Genomic DNA, 22,953 nt, shown 5'->3' with positions numbered 1-22,953 from the left:
CAGGACACCTAAAGAAGACAAGTCCTATGATGGGACCAAATTGCTGAACAAGGACACGGTATTTTGCTGGTCAGTCTTTTCCATTAAAAAGCTGATGTAACTTATTCTCACCTACACGTTACGTTTGATATAACCTCCCCTTTGCATAGTAGGGATTGTTTTGTTTTTGTTTTTGTCCTGGGGCTTGAACTCAGGGCCCCAGGGCTGTCCCTGAGCTATATTTTGCTCAAGGCTAGTGCTCTACCACTTGAGTCTCATCTCCACTTCTGGCTTTTTGGTCATTAATCAGAGATAAGCATATCATGGACGTTCCTGACTGGGCTGGCTTTTAACTACAATCCTCAGATCTCTGCCTTCTGAGTAGCTAGGATTCCAGGGCTGAGTCGCTGGCACCAGTTTATATGGGGGATTTAATAAAGGCCATACTTGGTTCAGGGGAAACTTGAAGTTTCAGGTTTAGACTTTCTTTTTTGAGGGAGGGTAAAGGCATAGAGATTAATAACACCACTGCTATTCCTAGCAGTAAAATTACTATTACCTTTATATGTATGTGACTTGCAATTGAACCCCCTTCAGAATACCATAGGAGTTTAAACCCAGAGCCTCTCTAGTAGCTTGCACTGAGAAACAAAACAAAACAAAAAAAGAAAATTTCAAACTACTACTCAATATAACTAATATTTTTCTTCAGCATTGTAGATGGCTTCTGTCTAGCTGGTATATGAGTTCATTGGCATACATTAGAAAATCTCACTAGGCAGGCCTGTGGGACATAGTTACTACTTACAGGGCTTTTGGGGGTTGGGTGGGGTGGGGTGGTTAGGGGGCTGAATTCCCGTAGTTTGAGTCATTTGAGAAAGAATGGGAATTTACCTTCTTCTTCATCTGGCACTGCCAGCCACTGGATCAAGGCGAAGAGCAGGAGGATCACCAGGCAGGCCATGCCAATTCCTCGGAAGGTTGCAGCAGCCCCTTTGAAAACAAACAGAGCTCTCTGCAGAGTCATTCCAGGAAATACAAAAAACTTCATCTATAACTCAGTCTTCTAAAGTTCTACCCAAAGGAAGCACAGAGAAAGCACCTTCCATTAGCTCCAGATCATGGGGAAATGGATGGCAGGAGACCCTGGTGCTGGTTTTGGTTCTGAGGCTGATAAGTTTATAAAACTATGTATAAAGGGCCATCCCTAAGTGCCTTCCATCATGACATGTAATATTCAATCACACCCACCTAGGAACAAACAGCCAGATTCAGCTATAGTTGAAACAGCAGAGCTTACGTCATATATAAATTCCCAGAGCAGATGACAGAGTAGTCAAGAACCCCAGAGCAGAATAATGTTCCACCTTAGCTCTGTATTTCCAATAAAGGAAGTCTGATGTTGCAGGCTGTGTTACACAGATGTAATGGCATGAACAACATCAGTGAACAGTTACATTTTTCTGGTTCAAAGTCTCCTGATGGTATCAGATAAGAGTGATGAATTCCTTTTCTTTTCCACATTATTACCAGCAGGTTTGGAGTACCTTACTTGAAACCCAAAGCACACAAGTATATTATCTGTTGAGCTCCTGTGAGGTATTTGTTTACTGTCACAAGTTGTACAGTTGTGAGTTGATTGTAGCTTTTTAATTGGCTGTAATCTTAAAAACCTAAATATATGCTTTACAAATATGACTACCATGAAATCCAGAAAGAGAATACACATACTAGAGTTTAGTTTCTGGCAGTCTTTAGTAATAATTTCAATGCTTATTAAGGTATTGCTCAAAACCAAACATGTTTTTACCGAAGGAAAAAGAAAAAGCCATTCTTACCAAAGTAATTGACTAACACGCCTCCGATCATGGCACCACAACCTCTCCCCAGACCCAGGTGAAGGCCCTGCAGGATGCCCTGGGCAGATGTCCTCAGCTCAGGGGGAACAGCAGCACTGAGGTAAGAAATGCATGCTGCCCAGATGGCCGCGTGTGTCACTCCTGGGGAAGAATGAGAGTGCTTGAATGTCTGTTCAGAATGTTTACGTTCTGAAATGTGAACTATTTACCTAGGTACCTGTTATAGAATAGAATAATCACATGTATATATTAGCATAATATACATATTCTGTGGCATAATATACATAGCAAAATGTATCATCTTAGCCATTTTTAAATATCCAATCCAATGGTATTAAGTACACTCACAATGTTGTGCAACCATCATCAGTGTCAAGGACAGCAATCCATGAGGAATGAAAGACAGAGGAGGAATCCTCTAGGTTTCTGTTTGGCAAGAGTCTAAAAGATAGAGGGTATGGAGAAGAATCTCTGAAGGTTCTAGTGAAAAGTCTAAAGAGAGAATGATGTTAGAATGCCAAAGCAGAAGGCCAGAGAGGGCAGTACTTCTTCAGGGGGACAGAGGAGGAGACAAAAAAAAGCCCCCAAACTCCAGATACTGTCAGTTCCTGTGAAGTATTTAAAAGCATGTGGAGAAGCTCTCTGAAGCCAGGCGGAGAACTACCTAATAGCATTATAGACAATACTCCAAACCCATATGAGAGTGGGAACAATACCACTTCCCAATAGCTAAACTGGAAAAATTCTAGATTCCTGTGTCTGGCACTCAAAGGGGTTTTTTGTTAGTATTAAAAAGTCATCTCTAGACTCCACATTGCTCTATTCTCCCCTAATAAGTTTTAAAAGAATTATTTTTAGTATAGCAAGTTTACAATACAGAGAAATAGAAAAAGAGAAACATTTCCTGCTTCCCATGCAAGAAACGAGAGTTAGTCATCTAAGTAATCTTAAAGGTTAGACCCAAGTGGTAGAGTGCCTGTTTAACAGACACAAGGCCCTGTAATTTCAATCCCCAGTACCACCAAAAGAAATAAAGAGATGGTGCTGATTTTCTTTTCAAACCTTTATTATTTTCAATATCATTACTACTTAGTAGTAGTTGTTGTTGTTGTATAAATTTCAAAAGTATACCAAGAAAACTAATTTATTTAAAATTAGATTTAATAATAAACTAAATTTGTGGATTATGTTTAAGAAATGATTTAAGGGCTGGGAAGGTGGCTCAGTGGTAGAGAGCTCGCCTTGCATGCCTGAGGCCCTGGGTTCAATTCCCCAGCACCACATAAGCAAAAAAAAAAAAAAAAAGAAATGATTTAAGACTAGAAATCACATTAAATAGCTATAGGTTAAATTGACTGCTGACTATGAGCAATCAGTTGCAGTATTTACAAGTAGACTAAGATGGGCCCGTGCCCATCTTATGTGTGTATATATATATATGTATATATATATATACATATATATATAAAACATTAAAATATATTTTGTTTATACATCAAATATAATTCTTGAAATTATTCTGTAAAGCACAAAGGCTGTGTACACACACACAAAAATTGATAATAGGGCTCTCTTCCTCTCTCCCTTCATCCCTCAACTTTTTCTTCAGAACTGAGTTTTCTAAAACTTTGAGTCTTCTAAGATAATTAAAGTATTTTCCAGCACAATGACTTTAATCAGGATACTTCTAAGCTATTTTTAGAATGTGTTGGCTGGCATTCGTGGCAGTTGTAAATGATTCTTGCCAGTTGAATTTCCAGAGATTCCTTATTGTTTGGGGGGACTGATTAAGGTAATCAAGAGCTACATACTTTAGTAACTTAGATAATTAACTGAAGGAAAGACAGTAAATCATATAGTAAATTCTTTCCCCTCTGGTACTTTAGCAGAAGAAAAGCTACTCTGCTGGTATGCTCCAACATCTTCCACAGAAGATGTATGAGTAAAATTAATTTCTATGAAATAACTTATTTAAAAATATTGTGTCAGTGGAAAAATCAATTAAACATATCCCATATCATAAAAAATAATTAGAAGAACTAAGGAACTGAAGGGATTGGATTGGTAATAACTCCTCAAGAGGCAGTTGTGGAGTTATTGGTTTATGATTCAACTTCAGCAAGCCCCTCTCCAGAGATTTTATTAATAATCTCAAACTCTTGCCAGTGTTTTACTACAGTTGTGTTCTGGTCCTCTGATGTTACAATCTACCATTTTCCATTAGACAAGATTAAAGAAGTCATAGCACTTGTGCTATCTAAAGAACCTCCTTGTAAAATTCAGAAAGTAAAAATATCATAAGCTAGGAAAACAAAATAGTTCTCCTCTCTTATTAGAGAACTGTGAAAAAGGAAGAGATGATTACTCTCTGTATGATGAAGTGAAATACAGTAATTCTGTATCATGTACATTAGACCTACAGAATTTTAAGCCTTTAAGAGATAGATAAGTTCCTAGATCAATAAAAAAAGATGTTATTGTCCCAACTGTTATTGTCCTAACATCAACTTAACTATCCTATAACATGTCTTAATGCTTCCTTAGTGATCTGTCATAAATCTACAGATATAACTTGAATAATGATTTGTCATCAATTCATGTGATAGTCGCTTAGTAAATATGTGACTGAAAATAATTATTCAAGACCAAATAGCTCAATGCAAACTTAGTATCTATCTTTTCTTACCTTTGAGTAGGATTGTAAGGATTAGCTTTGAGGCCTAATGGAAATAGAGGTATTTCCATAATACTTACTTCCAGAAACAACTGTTTATTGCTATGTTGCACTTGAATAATCCAGAATCATGAAAAATAATTAACAATGCCACTTTCCATTACTAATATTTCACAATCTGATTTACAGGGAATTATATTACTTTGCACAGATTATTTCATTTACTTCTAATCACAGGCACTATTTTTTTTCATTTTTAAAAAAGGAAACTGAGGTATAGGGAGATTAGGATGCTTTGTTCCATGTTACAGTCACTGAATCTAAGCTGTCTTAAGATCAGAAATGTTTAAATGCTGTACTATATGTCCTCATAATAACTATTCCAATATTCTATAATATTATCTGTTTTGAGAAGTTTTGTTTTATAAAACAAAGTTTTATAAAATCAAACATAACCAATTATTTGCTTCTTTTTTTTTTTTTTGGCCTGGGACTTCAAGGCTAGTAATCAACCACTTGAGCCACTTCTGGCTTTTTCTGTGATTAATTGGAGATAAGAGTGTCACAGACTTCCTGCCCAGGCTGGCTTCAAATTGTGATCCTCAGATCTCAGCCTCCCAAGTAGCTAGGATTACAAGTGTGAGTCAACAGCTTCTGGCTCTTATCTGCCTTCTTAAACAGATAATTTTACTACCTTTTCCTCTCCCTAAAGAGCTGATACACTTTATAGATTATCAGACTTTTAGTATATTTCCCAGGACTCATAACCTTACAATATTCAACAGTTGTACCATGTACATGTTCTGTAACATGTATTTCAAAGTTGTCCAATCTTAGTCCACAGGATTGCTCTATTTCAGTCCCCTTTGCTCACGTAGACAGCTGCTTTGTGTAAGACACTGCTTGGCTTGGGGACTCATGTCATAATGACATCCAAGTACTGGGAACTGGTATTATTTTATTTTTCTTGTTTCTGCTAGTGGAGTATGCCCACTGAATAAAATATATTATTCCTTTAGCACCTGCACACAGAATCAGCTGTGGCAAACCTTTTCCACTGATAGACCAAAGTATATCTCTTAATCGGTTCAATGAACTTCCCAAGTGCAGGGATTAAAAAATGCTTCTGAAACATCAGTGTAGTGGATATCATTAAGAGTGCTTTTCATAGGACATCAATAAAAGAATGAATCTGTTAAGTTTCAGAGTCTTAGGAGTTTTACAAGTGAGTGCTAAACTAAGGATGCAATTACATACATCTGAGAACAATTCAGAAAAAGAGATAATGTGGGATACAACTGCCAGGAAAGGATTTGGGGTAGAAGATACTTCAAATGAATAGTATATGGACAAAGTAATTTTTTACTTTGAAGAAAATGTTTTATAAGAACTTGAAGTATCTGTAAAACAGAGGGTGATAAAGAATAAAATTACTGTATTTCATAAGATTTGGGTATAAAAGTTAATACCAGTGAATTCTGTACATGTTTATCAACTGAAATAAACTCAGAGTATTGGTCTATTGTAGTTGTAGCAAACCACTTGTGCTTTAAGGGTTAATAAGGCAGAGAGAAAATTTCTAACCTAGGTGATAACAGATTAGTATCATGTCTAGTATTTCAATTTAGGTAAGAGCTAGATAGTAATCCTCTTATAATTTTTTTTACACTCTCTTAGAACACAAGAGGAAAGAAGACATGGTTCTTATTTAGCTGAATAGGCATGTTGTATAAATCAAACACAATAAAGCCTCATAAATGTCACAGCTCAGGCCCTCCTACTTATGACATTAAAAAAGCCATCTTTCATCAAAATCTTAACCCAGCCCCCACTGCTAGAGCATCTTACAAGGAGAAATCTTACTCAGACCTTATTTTCACTGCTCATTGCTGTAGCTATTAATTCAAGTGACTCAAAAGGACTTCTTAATTGTAGAAGCTCTGGTCTGGCTTTACTATCCTTTAAGCACATTCTAATAGCAAGAATAATTTTGATCACTTTCATCTCTTGAGTTTTATAACAACTACTATAACCAATACCCCAAGCAGAAAAGAAGCATAACAAATTTGAGCTTGATTATTATCACGTTTATATTTCTATCAAAATCATGAATGTTTAAATGCTTCTTGTGCAAATGTAAAGGTAAAATTCTAATTTTTTAATGAGATCTTCATTAGTAAATATAAATGAATCTTCACACTGTTACCATCATGCAGCAAAAGACTTAAGGTGCTTAGACCTTTTTAAAATGAACTACAGATATCTTGTGAGCAGGAAATACGTCTTCAGTTTACACACACACACACACACACACACACACACACACACACACACACACACACACACACACACACACACACACACACACACACACACACACACACACACACACACACACACACACACACACACTGCTATTAGTTGCTGAAAGAATAAGGTACCACCAAATGTGGTAAAGATCATGAGAAAGAAATGACCTCATAATCACAAAGAGCACCCAATGTCTTTCAATAGATGCCTGCATGGCCTGTTGCCTATGAACCTAGAGAAAAGGAAATTCGCCTCTTTTTCATCCTAAGTGCTAAGTTAAAATTTTTTTAAGTCTAAGGATATCAAATGAGGATTTTTATTTATGAATTAAAGTTCTGGAATTTGTATCAAATCAACAATGAATTTAATGGTCATTCTACGAATTGTCCTGCAAGTTTTTTAAATATAATTTTAATGTTATTATTAAGGTATTATACAGAGAAGTAATCATTTCATAAGTCAGGTAATGACTATGTTTATTTTTTGGACAATGTCACCTATTCTTTCACTTCCCCCCAGTTTTCCCCTCTTGTCCTTGCCCACAAATTACATAGTTCATTTGCCACCTATTGTTTACTGAATAACACGATTGGATTTGTTCACCCTTCCTCTCTCCTTTTCTGTGCCCCATTTACCCCCTAAAAAGAAACAAAGACCTAAAAACAGAAACAAACACCACTACAACAACAACAACAACAACAACAACAGCCCTGTTTCCATTTCCTGGAGTTTGTTTTGATAATAGTATTTTATGTGTTCAGGAGTTATACCTTTGTGTTCTTTCCCTGAGGGTAGCATCCTTTAGTCTGTGTGTGAATGTCTACAGTCTATATTCATTATCATGGCCAATTATATTTTAGATCTAGCTTCCACATATGAGAGAAAACATGCACCATTTGTCTCTCTGAGCTTGGCTTACCTCACTTAGTTCTAGCCACTTCCCTGCATATGACATAATCTTATTCTTTCTAATGAATGAGTAAAATTCCATTGTGTATAATTGATCCGATCATCTATTAAAGGGCATGTGGGCTGTTTCCATAACTTGGCTATTTTGGACAGTCCTAACTGCTTATTATTATCAGCATGGCTTAAGGAGACCAATGATGACAAGGTAATCAAGAGCTCCTAGAAATGAGGTAAAACAAGAAATTTTCCTACATTAGTTGCATGTAATCTCCAAATAGGATGCGATGGATGAGATGGTAGCTGGTAACAAGAATTACAGCACAGCTTTTGTGTCTAGCTACCCATTGGGTAGTATCAGTTTTCATTTCAGGTGAGAGATAAAAGGTTAATCATCTTTGCTGATTTTTTTTAAAGAGGACCTTCTTGAGTGTGACTGGTTAACAAGGAATTAAAGTGCTGCTGGGTGCCGGTGGCTCACACCTGTAATCCTAGCTACTCACGAGGCTGAGATCTGAGGATCACAGTTCAGAGCCAGCCCGAGGAGAAAATACTGTACAGAGGGGTTGCAATTACATGGGCAAGATAGTGAGTACATTTCTTATCAAGCATTGTAGCCTCCTCCTTTGCTTACCCTTCCCATCCCTTCCCATCCTCCACCACCCCCCCCCCCCATCTGTGAGACTCTTATCTCCAATAAACCACTAGAAAACCAGAAGTGGTACCGTGGCTCAAGAGGTAGAGCGCTCTGGCCTTGAGCTGGAGAGCGCAAGGGACAGTGCCCAGGGCCAGAGTTCAAGCCCCACGACCAACAAAAAAAGGAAAAAAAAAGAATTAAAGTGCTGATTTTTCAGTGTCAAGATCATCACATGATAGGAACACACATTTCCAGCCTTCTCCTTCCTAAAGCATGTGTAAAAGGCACAATTTCCCAGTCAGTGGAATAAGGGGTATCTATCAAGATAGAAGGCCAGTATGTTTTGGTATGAGCATTGCTTGTTTCTATTGCTTCCTAAGTAGAGTCCCCTTTTTAAGCATAGGGACTTTCAGGTCATTTAGACAAGCCTGTATATGGGCAGCAGAATCAAAACTGCCAAAACAAAGCTTCAACAATATGAAATAGATGTCTGTGATGCAGGATTTATTCTACATAGATGGTCCACTGTTTTCTGTGGGCTAGGCATGGGTCAAACAAAGGCAAGGAATTTTGTTTGGGTTGTGCAGCCAAAACCTTTGCAGCACTCACTTGTGCCAGGAAATGAAACAATCTCTCTAGCTTGAGAAACAATGAGCTCTGTGCAATGTGGTCACAGAACCCTCTGTTTGGCTAGGAGGCTGTGCAGATCTTTTTTATTTGTTGTTTTAACTTACTTTTGATAAGTAGGTTTCTAAAGGCACAGGGGAAAACTAATAGAAACACACTATAAACTGTAGTTGGCCACAGGAAGTAGAATTCTTTTTAAATACACATTATATTCAGATGCCTAAATTCTGAGATAACATGCCCTGAGTATTGGCATGTCGTAGCTGAGCAGCATGGCATGATAAATCTATTGAGCCCTGACCACAGTACACCACCATGTTGTTGAAGTTTCTGGGTTTTCCCCCTTTGACACATTGGTACAATGCTTTTCCATGTGCCAGGATGCCTGTTCTCTTTAGGTCACCTGGTGAATTCCTATAAGCCTTTCAAACTCCAGCGTATATGTTATTTCCTTAGGGAGTTTTTCAGTAAATTGTCTTCTCACTCCCTGCTTCACAAAGCTAATTATTCCCTCTGCTGAGCAAATTGTCTGTTACCTAGTGCAATTTTTCTGTTACTCTACCTAGCATACTGAACAGTAATTATGTGTTTACACATCTGCCTTCCAGAACACATGGTGAGACCTCAAGGCCTTTATTATTTTTTAAATATGTTTCATACATTCGACATGTTGCCTGGATTTCAGCCACTTAATTCATCTTTGATAAATTAACAGTAAAAGATTCTTAAATTCACAATAGCATTTTGATTTTTCCCTTTTAGAAAAATTTCCTGTTGTTCTTTTAGCCATTTACGAATGCTGTTTTTTCTTGAGTTTCTTAGGCAAATGCATCCATCTAACTCATATTAAAAGGAGAAAAAATAAGTATATGTATACGTTATTGCAATATATTCTTCAGTAGATATACAAATCTCACACTCTGGGACAATCAATAAATAAGCAGACAGGAGAGAATGGAGTTGGAATAAGAAATCCCAGTGACTGGGTTGTATCTACTGTGCTATTATGCAGTTCTTTCTTGTAGTTCATGTTTAGTGACTTGTTATTTAAAAAAAAAATTTTGTTGTAAAGATACTGTACAGAGGGGTTACAGTTACATGAGTAAGATAATGAACACATTTCCTATCAAGCATTGATACCCCCTCCTTTGTTTTTCCCCTACCATGCCTTCCCTCCCACCTCCCCAACTTCTCCCTTCCCACCCCCTCACCCAAGTTGTAAAGTTCATTTCAACATAGTGTCTTGTACATCTCATTGGTTTTGGGTGTTTTTTTTTTTTTTTTTTTCCGGTCGGGGTGCTTGAACTCTGGGCCTGGGCGCTGTCTCTTAGCTCTTTAGCTCAAGGCTAGCGCTCTACCACTTGAGCCACAGCATCACTTCTGGCTTTTTTTTTCTTTTTGCTTATGTGGTGCTGAGGAATCGAACCCAGGGCCTCATGCATGCAAGGCAAGCACTCTACGACTGAGTCACCTTCCCAGCCCAATGTAAATCTCATTGTTACAATGGGTCAACCTGTATCCTTGTTTGAGCATTTTGTTATTTCCCTTCCCCTAATTAGAAAAATGTCTATACAAGATGCAGGGCACTGGAATCAAATACAGTGAAAACAGGGATTATTCCATGGGGGAAGAATATACAAAATAAACAAAAAAATTAAATAGTACATTAAAAACAACAGCAACAAAGAAAAAAACAACTCTTGTGTCCCTATCTCGGGGCTCATTTCACTTAGCATCATCTTATATGGTCGTATGTACATAGCTTTTGACATTTTCTGCTTGTCTGATAAGATTATCCTAGACATATACTAGTTATTGCAAATAAGGGAAACCATGGGACCAGTATTTCTTTGGGTCTGGCTTAATTCACTTAATATAATTTTTTCCAATTCTTTCCATTTGGGTGGTGTCATTCTTTCTGATGGAGGCATAGAATTCCATATATATATACATATATATATATATATATATATATATATATATATATATATATATATATATAAAACATTTTCTTGATCCATTCATCTACTGAGGAGCATCTGGGTTGGTTCCATATCTTAGCTACAGTTAATAATGCTGCGATAAACATAGTTGTGCTGGTAGCTTTAGTGTGGCCTTGTTTGTGATTGTTTGGGTAAATGCCCAAAAGTGGGATTGCTGGGTCATAGGGGAGCTCTATGTGGAGTCTTTTGAAGAACCTTCACACTGCTTTCCAGAGTGGTTGAACTAGTTTATACTCCCACCAACAATGCAGTAGGGTTCCCTTTTGGCCACATTCCCTCCAGCATCTGTTGTTATTAGATTTCTTGATTATAGTCATTCTAACTGGGGTGGGGTGGAATCTCAATGTTGTTTTGATTTGCATTTGTTTTATGGCGAGAGAAGTTGAGCATTTCTTCATGTGTCTATTGGCCATTCTTATTTCCTCTTCAGAGAAGTCCCTCTCTACGTTTTTAAGTGACACAGTGCTGAGATATGAACCTCATCTTAAGACCCTTTCAGAATTCTATTACAAACAACAGTAACTTCCTTGAACTCAGGGCATGGGCACTGTCTTGAACTCAGGGCATGGGCACTGTCCCTGAGCTATTGTGCTCAAGGCTAGACCTCTACCACTTGGGCCATAGCTGTACTTCCTGTTTTAGGGCAGTTAATTGAAGATGAGAATCTCAGAGTTTGCTGCCTGGGATGGTTTTGGACTGTGATCCTCAAATCTCAGCCTCTTGAGTAGCTAGGATTACAGGCTTGAGCCATTCAGGGCTGTTTGCAATAATTCCTTTTTGTAAGTCTAATTTTGTATATGCTTATAAACAAATCTCCTTTCACTGTTACACCATTGCATTAGCTCTAAGAAAAGCTTCTTTAAAGTGTGTTGATTTTCAAATTTCATAATTAGAATATGAATATAAATTGTGTATCATTCAATTAAGTATTTCGTTTTTTCATTGTCATGATGGAATCTGATGAGTGAGCTTGAATTTTGAACATTCTGTTTAGATGTCAAATTGTGTGTATTCTTTCAGCTTAAAGGATTTAAATGATAAGAAATTGTGTTCATCAAACTGTGTTTGCATCCTTAGTGTGAGGGTAAGATGATAATGGCAATGCTTAATAAAACTAATGAAAGTTAGTAAAATTAATGATTTAGGGAGCCTACACTATCATAGTCCATTCAACTCTAGTGATCTTATCCTATCTACTCATAATGCCAATCACTATGTTGGCCATAGTGGTCTTAGTTATTATTCAGGATCTAATCAGGATTAGTTATATGGGCTAAAATACAAATCCATGTTTTCAGAGCTCTTCAGCCACATGGAAAGCGCTTCCAAGAATTTTGTTGGGAAGTAGTGTTGATGGGAAGTAGTTTACTGAAGTAAGAAGAAGAATTTGGATCAGGAATATTTGAACATAGACAATTCATACAAAACAATAGTGTGACTATACAGCTTTGGTTATAAACCACCAGATACAATAAAAAAAATAGTTGAAGAGATAAAATAATTTTGACAAAACAGAAGCACCTAAACCTTTGGAAAATAAATGTATTCTATTTAAGCCCACTTTTGTATGCTCCTATTTAACAACAGCACATTTATTCTAAGAATTCCTCTTTGTCTTTTTAATCATCCAGGTTTTTTTGCTCTTCACAGAGCAGCACTTGGAGTAACTGAAGGGACCAGTACCCTTGACGCCATCTCTTCTGTAACAGACCACTTCAAAATCCTGTAACAGTAGACTCACCCTTCCTTTGTATAATTCGGTGCCAGAGGCCACTGCACTTTTAATAGTCACTGCTTAATTTGGTCTAGAAATGATTCTAATTCCATCTGTTAACTCACCTTGAAGAACTTCCATGGGGAGCACAGTCCAGGCATTTTCCAGATAGGAAATATAAATATAGCGAGCAGTATTGCAGGCCAGACCAATATACAGAACCCTGAAAAAGTATAGGAAAATAAACTGAGGCCCCAGCATGAAATATAAAACATACAAATATTACCTACTTTTTCTTTTCTTCCCAAACCATCCAACATCAAACATATGATCCATACCTACAAGATTGCTAAAGGACAACAAAATTTAAGCATGAATTTAAGAAGACTGCTTCTAACATATCTGCCTTCAGCCTTTCCCAAATGCTTAATATAAAAGCGAACATCCTTCCTGAAACTTAATTAGTAGCAGAGACAATGCCTTTTTAAGATTGTCTGGGCATTCTGCCATCCGTAATGACATTATTGGCCTCCTTCCAGGTGGCTGTAGGATAAATATGCCTGGGACTGTAGCCACTTCACAACTGTGTGTGGAGGGGGAGTAGGAGCAGATAAAAATGAGAACATGTGAATATGAATATGGTCTTCCTTATAATACCAACAGCTTTACAAGGAGACTCTCAAGGTCACTGATAATTATCATCTAATGATGAATAATAAACTACTTAGAAATAATTTTTTCCCGTCAGTTCAATTGGTACATGCTCATTTTAAAAATTACCTATGATTCTATTCTAACAAAACTGATATATTAAGACTCCTCCTACCCCTAATATTACTACCGCCAAAAATATAAGTCAAAAAACAAAAAAGCAAAGGTCTACAGTAGTGTACCCAAGCATAAGGATGCACTCATTCTAAACTGAATGGGCTGGTTTAAAAGCAAATGGTGGCTGCCTTTCTGTACATACATGGCCTAATAACAGGGATTTAGCTTTCTCCGTTGTTTTCCATTTATGCTAATTTTCCTAACCTTCATATTTTTCTTGTTTTCTCAATCCAAGTGGATGAAAATCATAAGGCAAAAGAAATAAGAAAACTTCAATTTTTAACTCTTGTTTAAACTGTATTTTGATACTAAAATCATTCCTATAAATACTGCTCTCTTCTTTAAAATTTTGAATAAGGAAATGTTCTTTGGTACTCAGCTGGCACTGATCATAAATAAGACTAAAAGAGGGTTGAGGGAATGGAAATAGAAGTTAGAAGGGATAAAAATCACATTAAAATGTAAATGTACAGTTTTTGTATTCTACAGACACATAGAATGCAAATAAATGAGCTATGTTCCAACCAAATTTGAATTGTGATGCCGTAGTCTTCATTTTCCTATAATTTTCATGTATCACAAAACATTATTCTTACAATTTTTTTCCAACTATCTCAAAATTCAGAAACCATTCCTAGTTATACAGAAAACAGTACAGAGAGGGTGAGTGCTAGAACCTCTTCACATGGATTATGAAAATAGAACAAGGAAATCTGCTGAGATTGTTTTCAAAAGGAGGAGGGGAAGAGAGTGATTGATGACTCAGTTCTATCTTGGCATATTATATGCATATATGCAAATACTACAATGTGCAATTAATATATTCTAGTAAAAATATTTTAAGGGGAGGCTGTGCGGCCAAGATTTGGCTGTGAAGCCATAAACTTAAACCCTGATTTCACTTAAAACTTTTTTGTTTTTGCTTTTTTTTTGGGGGGGGGGTCCGGTCGTGATGCCTGAACTCTGGGCCTGGGCACTGTCCCTCAGCTCTTCAGCTCAAGGCTAGTGCTCTACCACTTGAGCTACAGCGCCACTTCCAGCTTTTTTCTTTTTGCTTATGTGGTGCTGAGGAATTGAACCCAGGGCCTCATGCATGCAAGGCAAGCACTCTCCCACTGAGCTACCTTCCCAACCCCTTCACTTAAATCTCAAACAGATTTACTCTAGTAACTTAAAAACAGATGTCAAGAACCACGCCCATCTAAGTAAAGTTCTCTAAGGTTGAAACCTGGTTCTGGTGTTTTTGAATGCTATTCTTGTTATTTTGACACTAAGATGGAGAAGCCACTGGTGTAGTTCATTCTAAGCTCTTTTCCACCAATACTCTTTCATCATCTCATTATAAAACGAATTCGGTAATCTACCACTCTAGTGTTAATATTATTTACCTCCAACTATTTTTGAGCCCACATCTAAACCATGACAACTATATTTAATCTAGGCCATAATCCATAGCTCCTGCACTAAGTAACCCCAAAATCAACCACCCTAATCTACTTCGCCTTCAAACCTCTACTCATGTGGAATTTGGTCTTTGGAGTTACTGGTCCATATCTTCTGGGACCCTTAGGTCTTTAGACTGCCATATATACAAACCAAGTGTATGAACTTGATGTAGTTTTTACCTTGTTCCCATATTTCTAATGCCATAATTGATAGTTGTTTAGGAATGAACAGGTACCCTAAAAATAACAAAAGTGGAGTAAGTATCCAGTACAAATTACTCCATTTGGAGGGACTTAGATTCCTTACACATCTACTCTCCAAATTTAAGGAGCAAGTTATAACACCACAACTTGAGCAAACAAAATAAATACTCAATTATACTATTTTAGAGAGAAGTACCCAAGATTCCTTTTGTTTTCTGGTTAAAGATTTATCCCAGAATTCCAAAAGAGAGAGTCATCTTTTCGATTTGGGATCTTAAATTTCCCCTTCAGTCTCATGTGTTGCAGGCTTGATCCTCATTTGATGGTTGTGCTGCAAGGTGGCAGGACTGCTCAGAGGTGGGACCTAGTAGGAAAAGTTAGGCCATTGGCAGAGTGTCTTCCTAGATGATATTGGGAGCTCATTACCATGGCCTCTTGGCCACCATGACAGCTAGGTTCCAGCACGCTCCCTATCTGTTTTGCAGGCCCAAAGCAATGAGACTAAATGACCATGGTCTGAATCCATGAGCCAAATCCATGAGTTTCATCTGAATCCATGAGTTTCTCCTTTTTAATTTGTGTATCTCAGGTATAAGAGATTGAGCCATAACACCATTCACCAGTCATTTTGGAGAAACTAGTAGCTTTAAGTAATTAGTAAGATTAAAGAATATCAATGGAAAAGAAGGCAGCAATTGCATCTAAGAAAAGACTAATACATACCCATATATTTATTAAATAGTCATTAGCATTTTAGCAACCTAAGACTCTAATATCTGAATGGGACTTTCAAGCAGCCATAGCATTCCCTTCTGTAAACTCAATTGTGCTCCCAACTCAAATGTACAATCCTAAGTCCTAACCTCCCGTCCCTCTAGAATGCACCTGTATATGGAGGCAGAGCCTTTGAACAGATAACTATAGTAAACAAGGTCATGTAGGTGGATCTCAATCCAATGTGTCTGGTATCTTTAGAAAGAAGAGAAGGCTATAAGAACATAGGCATGGGAGAAGACAGTAGGGGACAAGCCAAGGAGATAGGCCTTCACAAAGTCTGCCAACACCTTGATCTTGGACTTGAGCCCTCAGAACTGTAAGGAAATAAATGTCTGTCTGTGTTTGAGCCACCTAATCTGTGGTACTTCATTACGGCAGCCCTAGCAAACCAACACATTCACTCTCCTGAAATTAGGATTTGCTCATAAAAGGAATTTATGCTGGGTGCTGGTGGCTCACATCTGTAATCCTAGTTACTCAGGAGGCAGAGATCTGAGGATCAAGATTCAAAGCCAGCCTAGGCTGGAAAGTCCATAAGACTCTTATCTCCAATTAACCTCTAGAAGTGGCACTGTGGCTCAAAGTGGTAGAGTACTAGCTTTGAGCTCAGTGACAGCACCCAGCCCTGAGTTCAAGCCCCATAACCATAAAAAGAAAAAAAAGGAATTTATAATACATTTCATTAGATTATCCTTGAGCAGCCAAATTCTTCTTCATGCTGAATATAGAACTTATATTGGGTCCTAGAATATCCTTAGACACTGACGTCTGGAGATACAGAACAATAGTCTGAAAATGCTTCTTTCTTAGTGAGATACAGATGCCTATTAAACATCTATAGTGATAAAGGTAACAACATCATCACTTGCCTTTCTTCCTAACATGATACCAAGAAACAAGAAATTATGGAACAGATGGTTGGTATAAAGTGAAGCAACTATCTACAGGATATAAAAGAAGGAGAAAAATTACTTATAGGATTCCAAGTTTTTTATACAACCACAATTTAAGAAAATTAGCAGTTCATGTTAATTGGAGTTCTAATTAAACTGATAGTTTTTCAATAATGTTCATAAAGTAGATAAAACTATTTGTGATATCATTCTGTGATTTCTAAGCAGTTTAGGTTCACTAGAATGTATTACTTTTCTAAATTTATCAAAAATGCCCCTGAAGGGCTACACAAAACCACAAGGCATATGAATTTTTCAATAAACGTTTATAGATGTCACTATAAACTATATACCATGTTAGGTCCAAGTGGGGAAAAAAATGAGGAGTATGTGACCATGTGCACGTACACCCTCATATGCCTGTGCATGCGCACATATGCATACAAAATGTTGTTAAAATTTTTCCTGATATGGCCTGAAATACACATACAGTTGCTACAATTTGCAAGCAAAAATCAATGACATTTGGCATAGTGATAAATGTGACAAAGTCCTCAGGAATTTTTAGTGTCCCTAAGCTTAATGTGAGGGAACTAAATAAGGTATTTCAAATTCAAGCCACACGCTTACCAAGATCAAAAATCTCACCGTTCTTGAAGTTTTGGTCAGATCATGGGAGAAATGGCTATAATTAAAGGTACAACATTTTAAGAGAGCACTGATTTAAACAGAGAGAGACAGAAAGGAAGGGAGGGAGGGAGAGAGAAAGACCTAGAATAAGTAAAAAGAGAAGAGTCCAGGATAAGATGATCAGAAAGAAAGCCCTCAGGGAAATGAAGAAGCAACACTACAGAGGGCCATTCAAGAAGGTGAAGAACTTTTCTGCAAACAGGATGTGGCTCAAAATCAGAATCAGGAACAGTCAGCACAGTGGAGGCTGCTGTCCTTGCTGTCTTTCTTCTTTAGCTGGACTTGATCTTATTTTTGTCTGGGCTTCAGCACAAGACTGAGTCAGCCTACCCAACAGAAGACAGAGTTAAGAGAAAGAGAAAAGCCAGGTCTCATCATATCATCTGAGCCCCAATTAAAACAATTAAACATACAGACATTTTTTGACTATTCAATTACATAACACATTTCCTGTTTTGCTTAAGCCACTCTTCAACTGAGAGTTCCAAGTGACATTATTGGAGCTGCCTTGTGAGGCAGAAAGTTCTACATCTCCAATAGTGGCCAAGTAAAGTCTAGGTAGCCATCTGCCATGGATTGGAGGGAAGGGTTGAAACAAGGGATCCAGGTCTGTAGACTACTTTGCTAGGACTGCTCATAGTAAATACCATAGTATATACGGGGTGATTTATTTAAGCAACAGAAATTTAAGGTCTCAAAATTATCAGGTCTAGATGTCCAAGATCAGAGAGCTAAGGGCGTAGTTTCTTCCTTGGCTCCCTCCTAGCATTTCAGATAGTTGTTTTCAAGATCAGGTTATCGCAAAGTATTCTTTTTGTGTGGTTGTTGTTGTTATTGTTGTTGTTGGTCATGGGGCTTGAACCCAGGGCCTGGGTACTGTCCCTAAGCTTTTTTGGCTCAAGGCTAGCACTCTAGCACTTTGAGACATGTAGTATCACTTCTAGTTTTCTGGTAGTTAATTGGAGAGAAGAGTCTTATGGACTTTCCTGCCCCAGGCTGGTTTTGAACCATGATCTTCAGATCGCAGCCTCCTGAGTAACTAGGATTACAGGTGTGAGCCACACCAGCATCTGGCATCACGAAGCATTCTGTCTGTGACTATCCATGTCCTACTCTCCCTATAATGAAGGACAGCAGCCACAATGGATTAGGGTCCATCCAAATGACTGCATTTCAATTTAGCTGCCTTTTTAAAGGTCGTAACTGCAAGAACAGCCAAATTCTGAGGTATTAGGGATTATGACTTGAACATTATGTCTTGGGAGACATAATTGAGCTCACAAGATGCATCCTCCCATCACTTAAAACTCTAACAGATAGTAACATTTAGTTTTTCCCTGGAATATTTACCACACAGACTCACAATGGAGCGTGTGACAGCTTCCCTTGGCCTCTGCAGTCAGACTGAAGCTCTCTCGTTAGAGGAGGATTGTTAGCATTTTGCATAACCTAATCCAGCCATATTTACTCATTTACTTTATCTGGAGGACTGCTATTTACTTTTCCAGTGGCTGATATAAAGCAAAAGGCTTGTACAAACAGTGTTAATTAGTGTGTCTTCACAATGGGTAGCACGGTGGGGTGCACAGCACTCCAGCTGAGGTGGAGGAATCCATAGCACAGGCATATTTGAAGTGGGATTTTTTTTTAGAAGTAGGAACAACTGCTTTGGTTAGACTGGAGGAGTTTTGAAGAGATTAAATGTTAAAAAAATGAAACCTATAAAACATTCTATAGCTGGGTAAGTCTATGATTTTATTATAAAGTACAAGAGTTTTGGCAAGAACAATCACATCTTTTGAAAGTTCTTCCTGATTTGGTACATGGGAGAATTATCTAAGATTTGGGGGTCCTAACTTCCATTTGGGTCAACTGGTTCTGAAGAAAATTTAAGGTGCCAGTAGCTCATGCCTGTAATTCTAGCTACTTTGGAGGCTATAAATGCAGGGGTCATAGTTCAAGACCAGAACAAGCAGAAAAAAAAAAAAAAAGCTTTCAAGACCCCTTCTCGACCCATAGCTGGGTGCAGTGGTATATGCCTATCATTCTCTTTTATGTGGTGGATGAAATTTCTTCCTGGTTAACCCATGAAGAAAAGACTGAGAGGCTTCATTTCAACAGAAAAAAGCTGAACACAATAATGCATGCCCACCTGAGAGGCTGAGAGGCTTCATTTCAACAGAGAAAAGCTGAACAAAATAATGCATGCCTGTCTAGGTTCAGGCATGGATAGGTGCCTCCCCTTTAGGAAGGAAGTGAGACCCTAGCTCAAAAGTAACTAGCAAAAAGCAGGGCTTGAGACAGGTAGCAAGCCTAAAAAGCCTGGAGGTCAAGCCCTAGTACTACCAAAATCAAAAGAAGAAGAAAATTTAAGTATGTGAATTGCAGCATTGCTAACCTAAGTTACGCTTCCTTTTACTGGCTAGCTTATTTTCACAGCTTGGCATATACAAGTTTGCATGAATGCCTCTGTGCACATGCCTCACTTAACAAAAAAACCACTCCAAGTTGAGTATTTGGGTAATGGATAAGAATGGACAGGGAGAGGAGAGATCTGGTGTGCAGTTCTTCATACTATAACTAACCAAAGCAGAGAGATCAAATTGGAACTAAAGAAAACAATAACATCATCTTTAACCCTCTCATTTCATAGCAACAAGGAAAGAGATGTCCAAACAGATGACACAGGGCTACAAGGTTTGTTGTTTAGTGAAAGACCCTCTCCACCTTGCCCACAGTGCTCCATCAGAGGTAATAGCAATGTGCTCCTTTCCTACTCCTGGGGAAAGGTCCCTGTGTGGAAGGCTGGTAGTGGCAGCGTGGTTATACTGCTGGACACGGCTGTGCATCTAGATTAATGAAGTTGGGTGTATGTTTGTGTTGGCTTTAGAGGACGGTTGACATTTAAAAATTTTACGAATCACTGAGAAGGCTGGATAAGAGGATAGAAGAAAAGCAAATGCCATCCAGCAGCTGTCCAATATCCTGGATCACAAAAGAAAAGTTTACCCAGGAGCGAAGTTTTTTGTTATGAGATGAAATGAGCCAAAAAGCCCTTTCTGCTGAGGTAGCCACAGAAACCACCGGTAGCAGTATGGAGGCAGGATGAAAGGTTAGCTAGCCTTCCCACCCTTTACCTGCAGGTGAGTGAGGACAACAAGATGCAGGCAGCTGAAATAACCAGAAGTTGATTTGTTGCTATGGAAGTGGCAGAAAACCAGAAAGGGGCTCCACATGCACACCCAGGAAAGGGCAGAGAGAGGGGAGCAGTGAGACTGGCCCCGAGAGATGGGCAGAGAAAACAGCTGATCAGAGCCTCTCTGACCACAGGTACAGGCTGCATCCACCAACCCAGCAGGTCTCCAAAGCAGTCTGGAAAGGTTTAGGAGCTAGGCCGACCCACCAGGGCTTGAAAACAGCCCTGATCTTTCCCATTCCTGAGCTAGCTCCATGTAGCCTTCTAGGGAGAGTCTTAACTACCACAGACAACACTGAGCTTTGAGTCATCTCCTTCTCTTTCTTTAACTTTCACTGCCTTTCAGATTTAATTTAATACAGCCCCCGTTGACAATGCTAAGCACTTTTCCTATCTGAAGTACAATGTAAGCCATGGATTTTTAAAGCAAGGACAAAACAGCATAAATACAACTATAAGGAACTCTTACCCTTAACCTAAGCTAGTAAACTTTTGTGACAAGAACTTTTTCTTTCTTACTTTTCAATGAGGAATTCTAACTGAACAGTAGATTTCCTCGAACACTCTTGGCCCTCTTTTTTTCAAATTAAAGAAGAAAGCAGCAAGTTAGTTCCATAATCTCTGAAATGTCTAGAACCAGTATGCCTCCCACCAAGAACTAACATTTCTATCATATTCTCCAATTATTATTATTTAAAAACTTTTCCTAATTAGTACTTCGTTTATTCCCACCATAATTTTCTGAACTATTTTACAGCTGAGGAAAGCAAGGTTTGAGGTGAGAGTTGCAAGGTGAGAGTTGCCAGGTTTATGTAGATAGATGAACTGCAGAAAGAAGATCTGATTCATCTTCTGCTGCTGAGTCCCAGGCCCTTTTCTCTGCAGGTAAGTCTCCCCACCCCAATAATGAACTTTTGGAGGAAATTTAAAAGATGCTCTTCTTTAAAAAAAATGAATTGATTTTCTAATTTGCGAGCTGTCCTCATAAACAGACATGATTTGGAAAAAATAAAGATGCTCTTCTTTCACACACACAAATTAATGCCCACTTTACTTTCACTTTGCTATAATATTCTATCTAGATATAAAACATACTATATTTCTAACAAAATCCAAGAATAAACAAGAGGAAGAATGACTCAATAGGTAAGGAATTCAAATTGGTAATTATTAGCAATAGGACTGCTGCTAATAAAATAGTAATGGCACTTGTCTTTGTTGACGTTGAAGAACCTAACATCAGTGGCTGATGTATGTGAAAGACCATGGAAATAATAAATCAGAAAACCTGAGCTGAAGTCCCATTGTCCTCTCACAAAAGCAGACTTTGGGTAAACCATGTAAGGCTGATCTATTCTAGGTTTTCATGTTGCTAGAATGCATACACATGCAGGAAAATAAATGTTTGTTGTTGCTGAACTCACTCCTAATATGACTCTTCCTACATTAGTGTCTGACTCTTAGAATATTTGGAAATCCCAAACCTCTATCCCGACTTCAGGCTTTCCCTGCTCTGACTCTCTCTTCAAGATGTGTACAATGATTTTCTCAGGCTGTTGTAGTTTAAGCAACACAATTTTCTGTCTCACAGTTTTGGAGCCTGGCAATCTGAGAAAAGGGGACCTGTATGGTGGGGCCTCATGAGGACTCTCTCACTAGTTTGGGATGATGACCTATTTCTAATGTCCTCACATGACAGCAGATTGGGCAAGAAGATAAGGAGGGAGGAGGGGGAGGAGAGCTGAAGGGAGTGGGGAGAGAGAAGACAATAGCACAAGCTCTGCAGTACCTCTCCTTATAAGGCACTAATTCTGTAATTTGGGCCCCATTGCAATGACTTCATCTAAACCTCATACCCTCCCAAAGACTTTATCTTCAGATACCACAACACATGAGAGGAGGGAAGATAAAATTCAGTCCACAGCAACACACTTCTCTCTCAGGTACACTTGCAAGCTGAAAAAGTTGTAGGAGACATAGGTCAGAACAGAGAAGAATGAGTTGCTTAAAGAAACAGAACACTTGCCTAGCTTACTTAGTATCTTGAATCTGTAAGGCAACAGATGAGAAAAGAGCTTTGGAGTCTTACTGGCCTGAGCCGAAATCCTAGCTCCATTATTTATGAACTGTGTCACTATGGGCAAAGTATATAAACACTAAAATTCTCACCTTTGAAATGGATGTAGCAATACCCAACTTACAAGATTCTTC

The 22,953-nt window shown here is 38.2% G+C and overlaps 1 protein-coding gene across 3 annotated transcripts in view; it reads right to left on the bottom strand.

Annotated features, from left to right (window-relative positions):
- The window catches only part of Mfsd6 (major facilitator superfamily domain containing 6), a 61,052-nt gene that overhangs the window by 4,173 nt on the left and 33,926 nt on the right, over positions 1 to 22,953 (bottom strand). For all 3 annotated transcript variants that reach the window (XM_069995669.1, XM_069995667.1, XM_069995668.1), the window contains exons 3-5: positions 12,835 to 12,932; positions 1,818 to 1,979; positions 874 to 972 (exon numbers count right to left, since the gene is read on the bottom strand). In XM_069995669.1, coding sequence (XP_069851770.1) covers positions 874 to 972; positions 1,818 to 1,979; positions 12,835 to 12,932 — 359 coding nt within the window. The remainder of the gene's footprint in view (positions 1 to 873; positions 973 to 1,817; positions 1,980 to 12,834; positions 12,933 to 22,953) is intronic.

Source organism: Dipodomys merriami, unplaced genomic scaffold (genome assembly GCF_024711535.1).
Source record: "Dipodomys merriami isolate MVZ:Mamm:240054 unplaced genomic scaffold, mDipMer1.0.p SCAF_49, whole genome shotgun sequence".
NCBI classification, from domain to species: domain Eukaryota; kingdom Metazoa; phylum Chordata; class Mammalia; order Rodentia; family Heteromyidae; genus Dipodomys; species Dipodomys merriami.
Note: the sequence above shows the minus strand (reverse complement) of the source record. Positions and strands in the feature narration are given on the sequence as shown.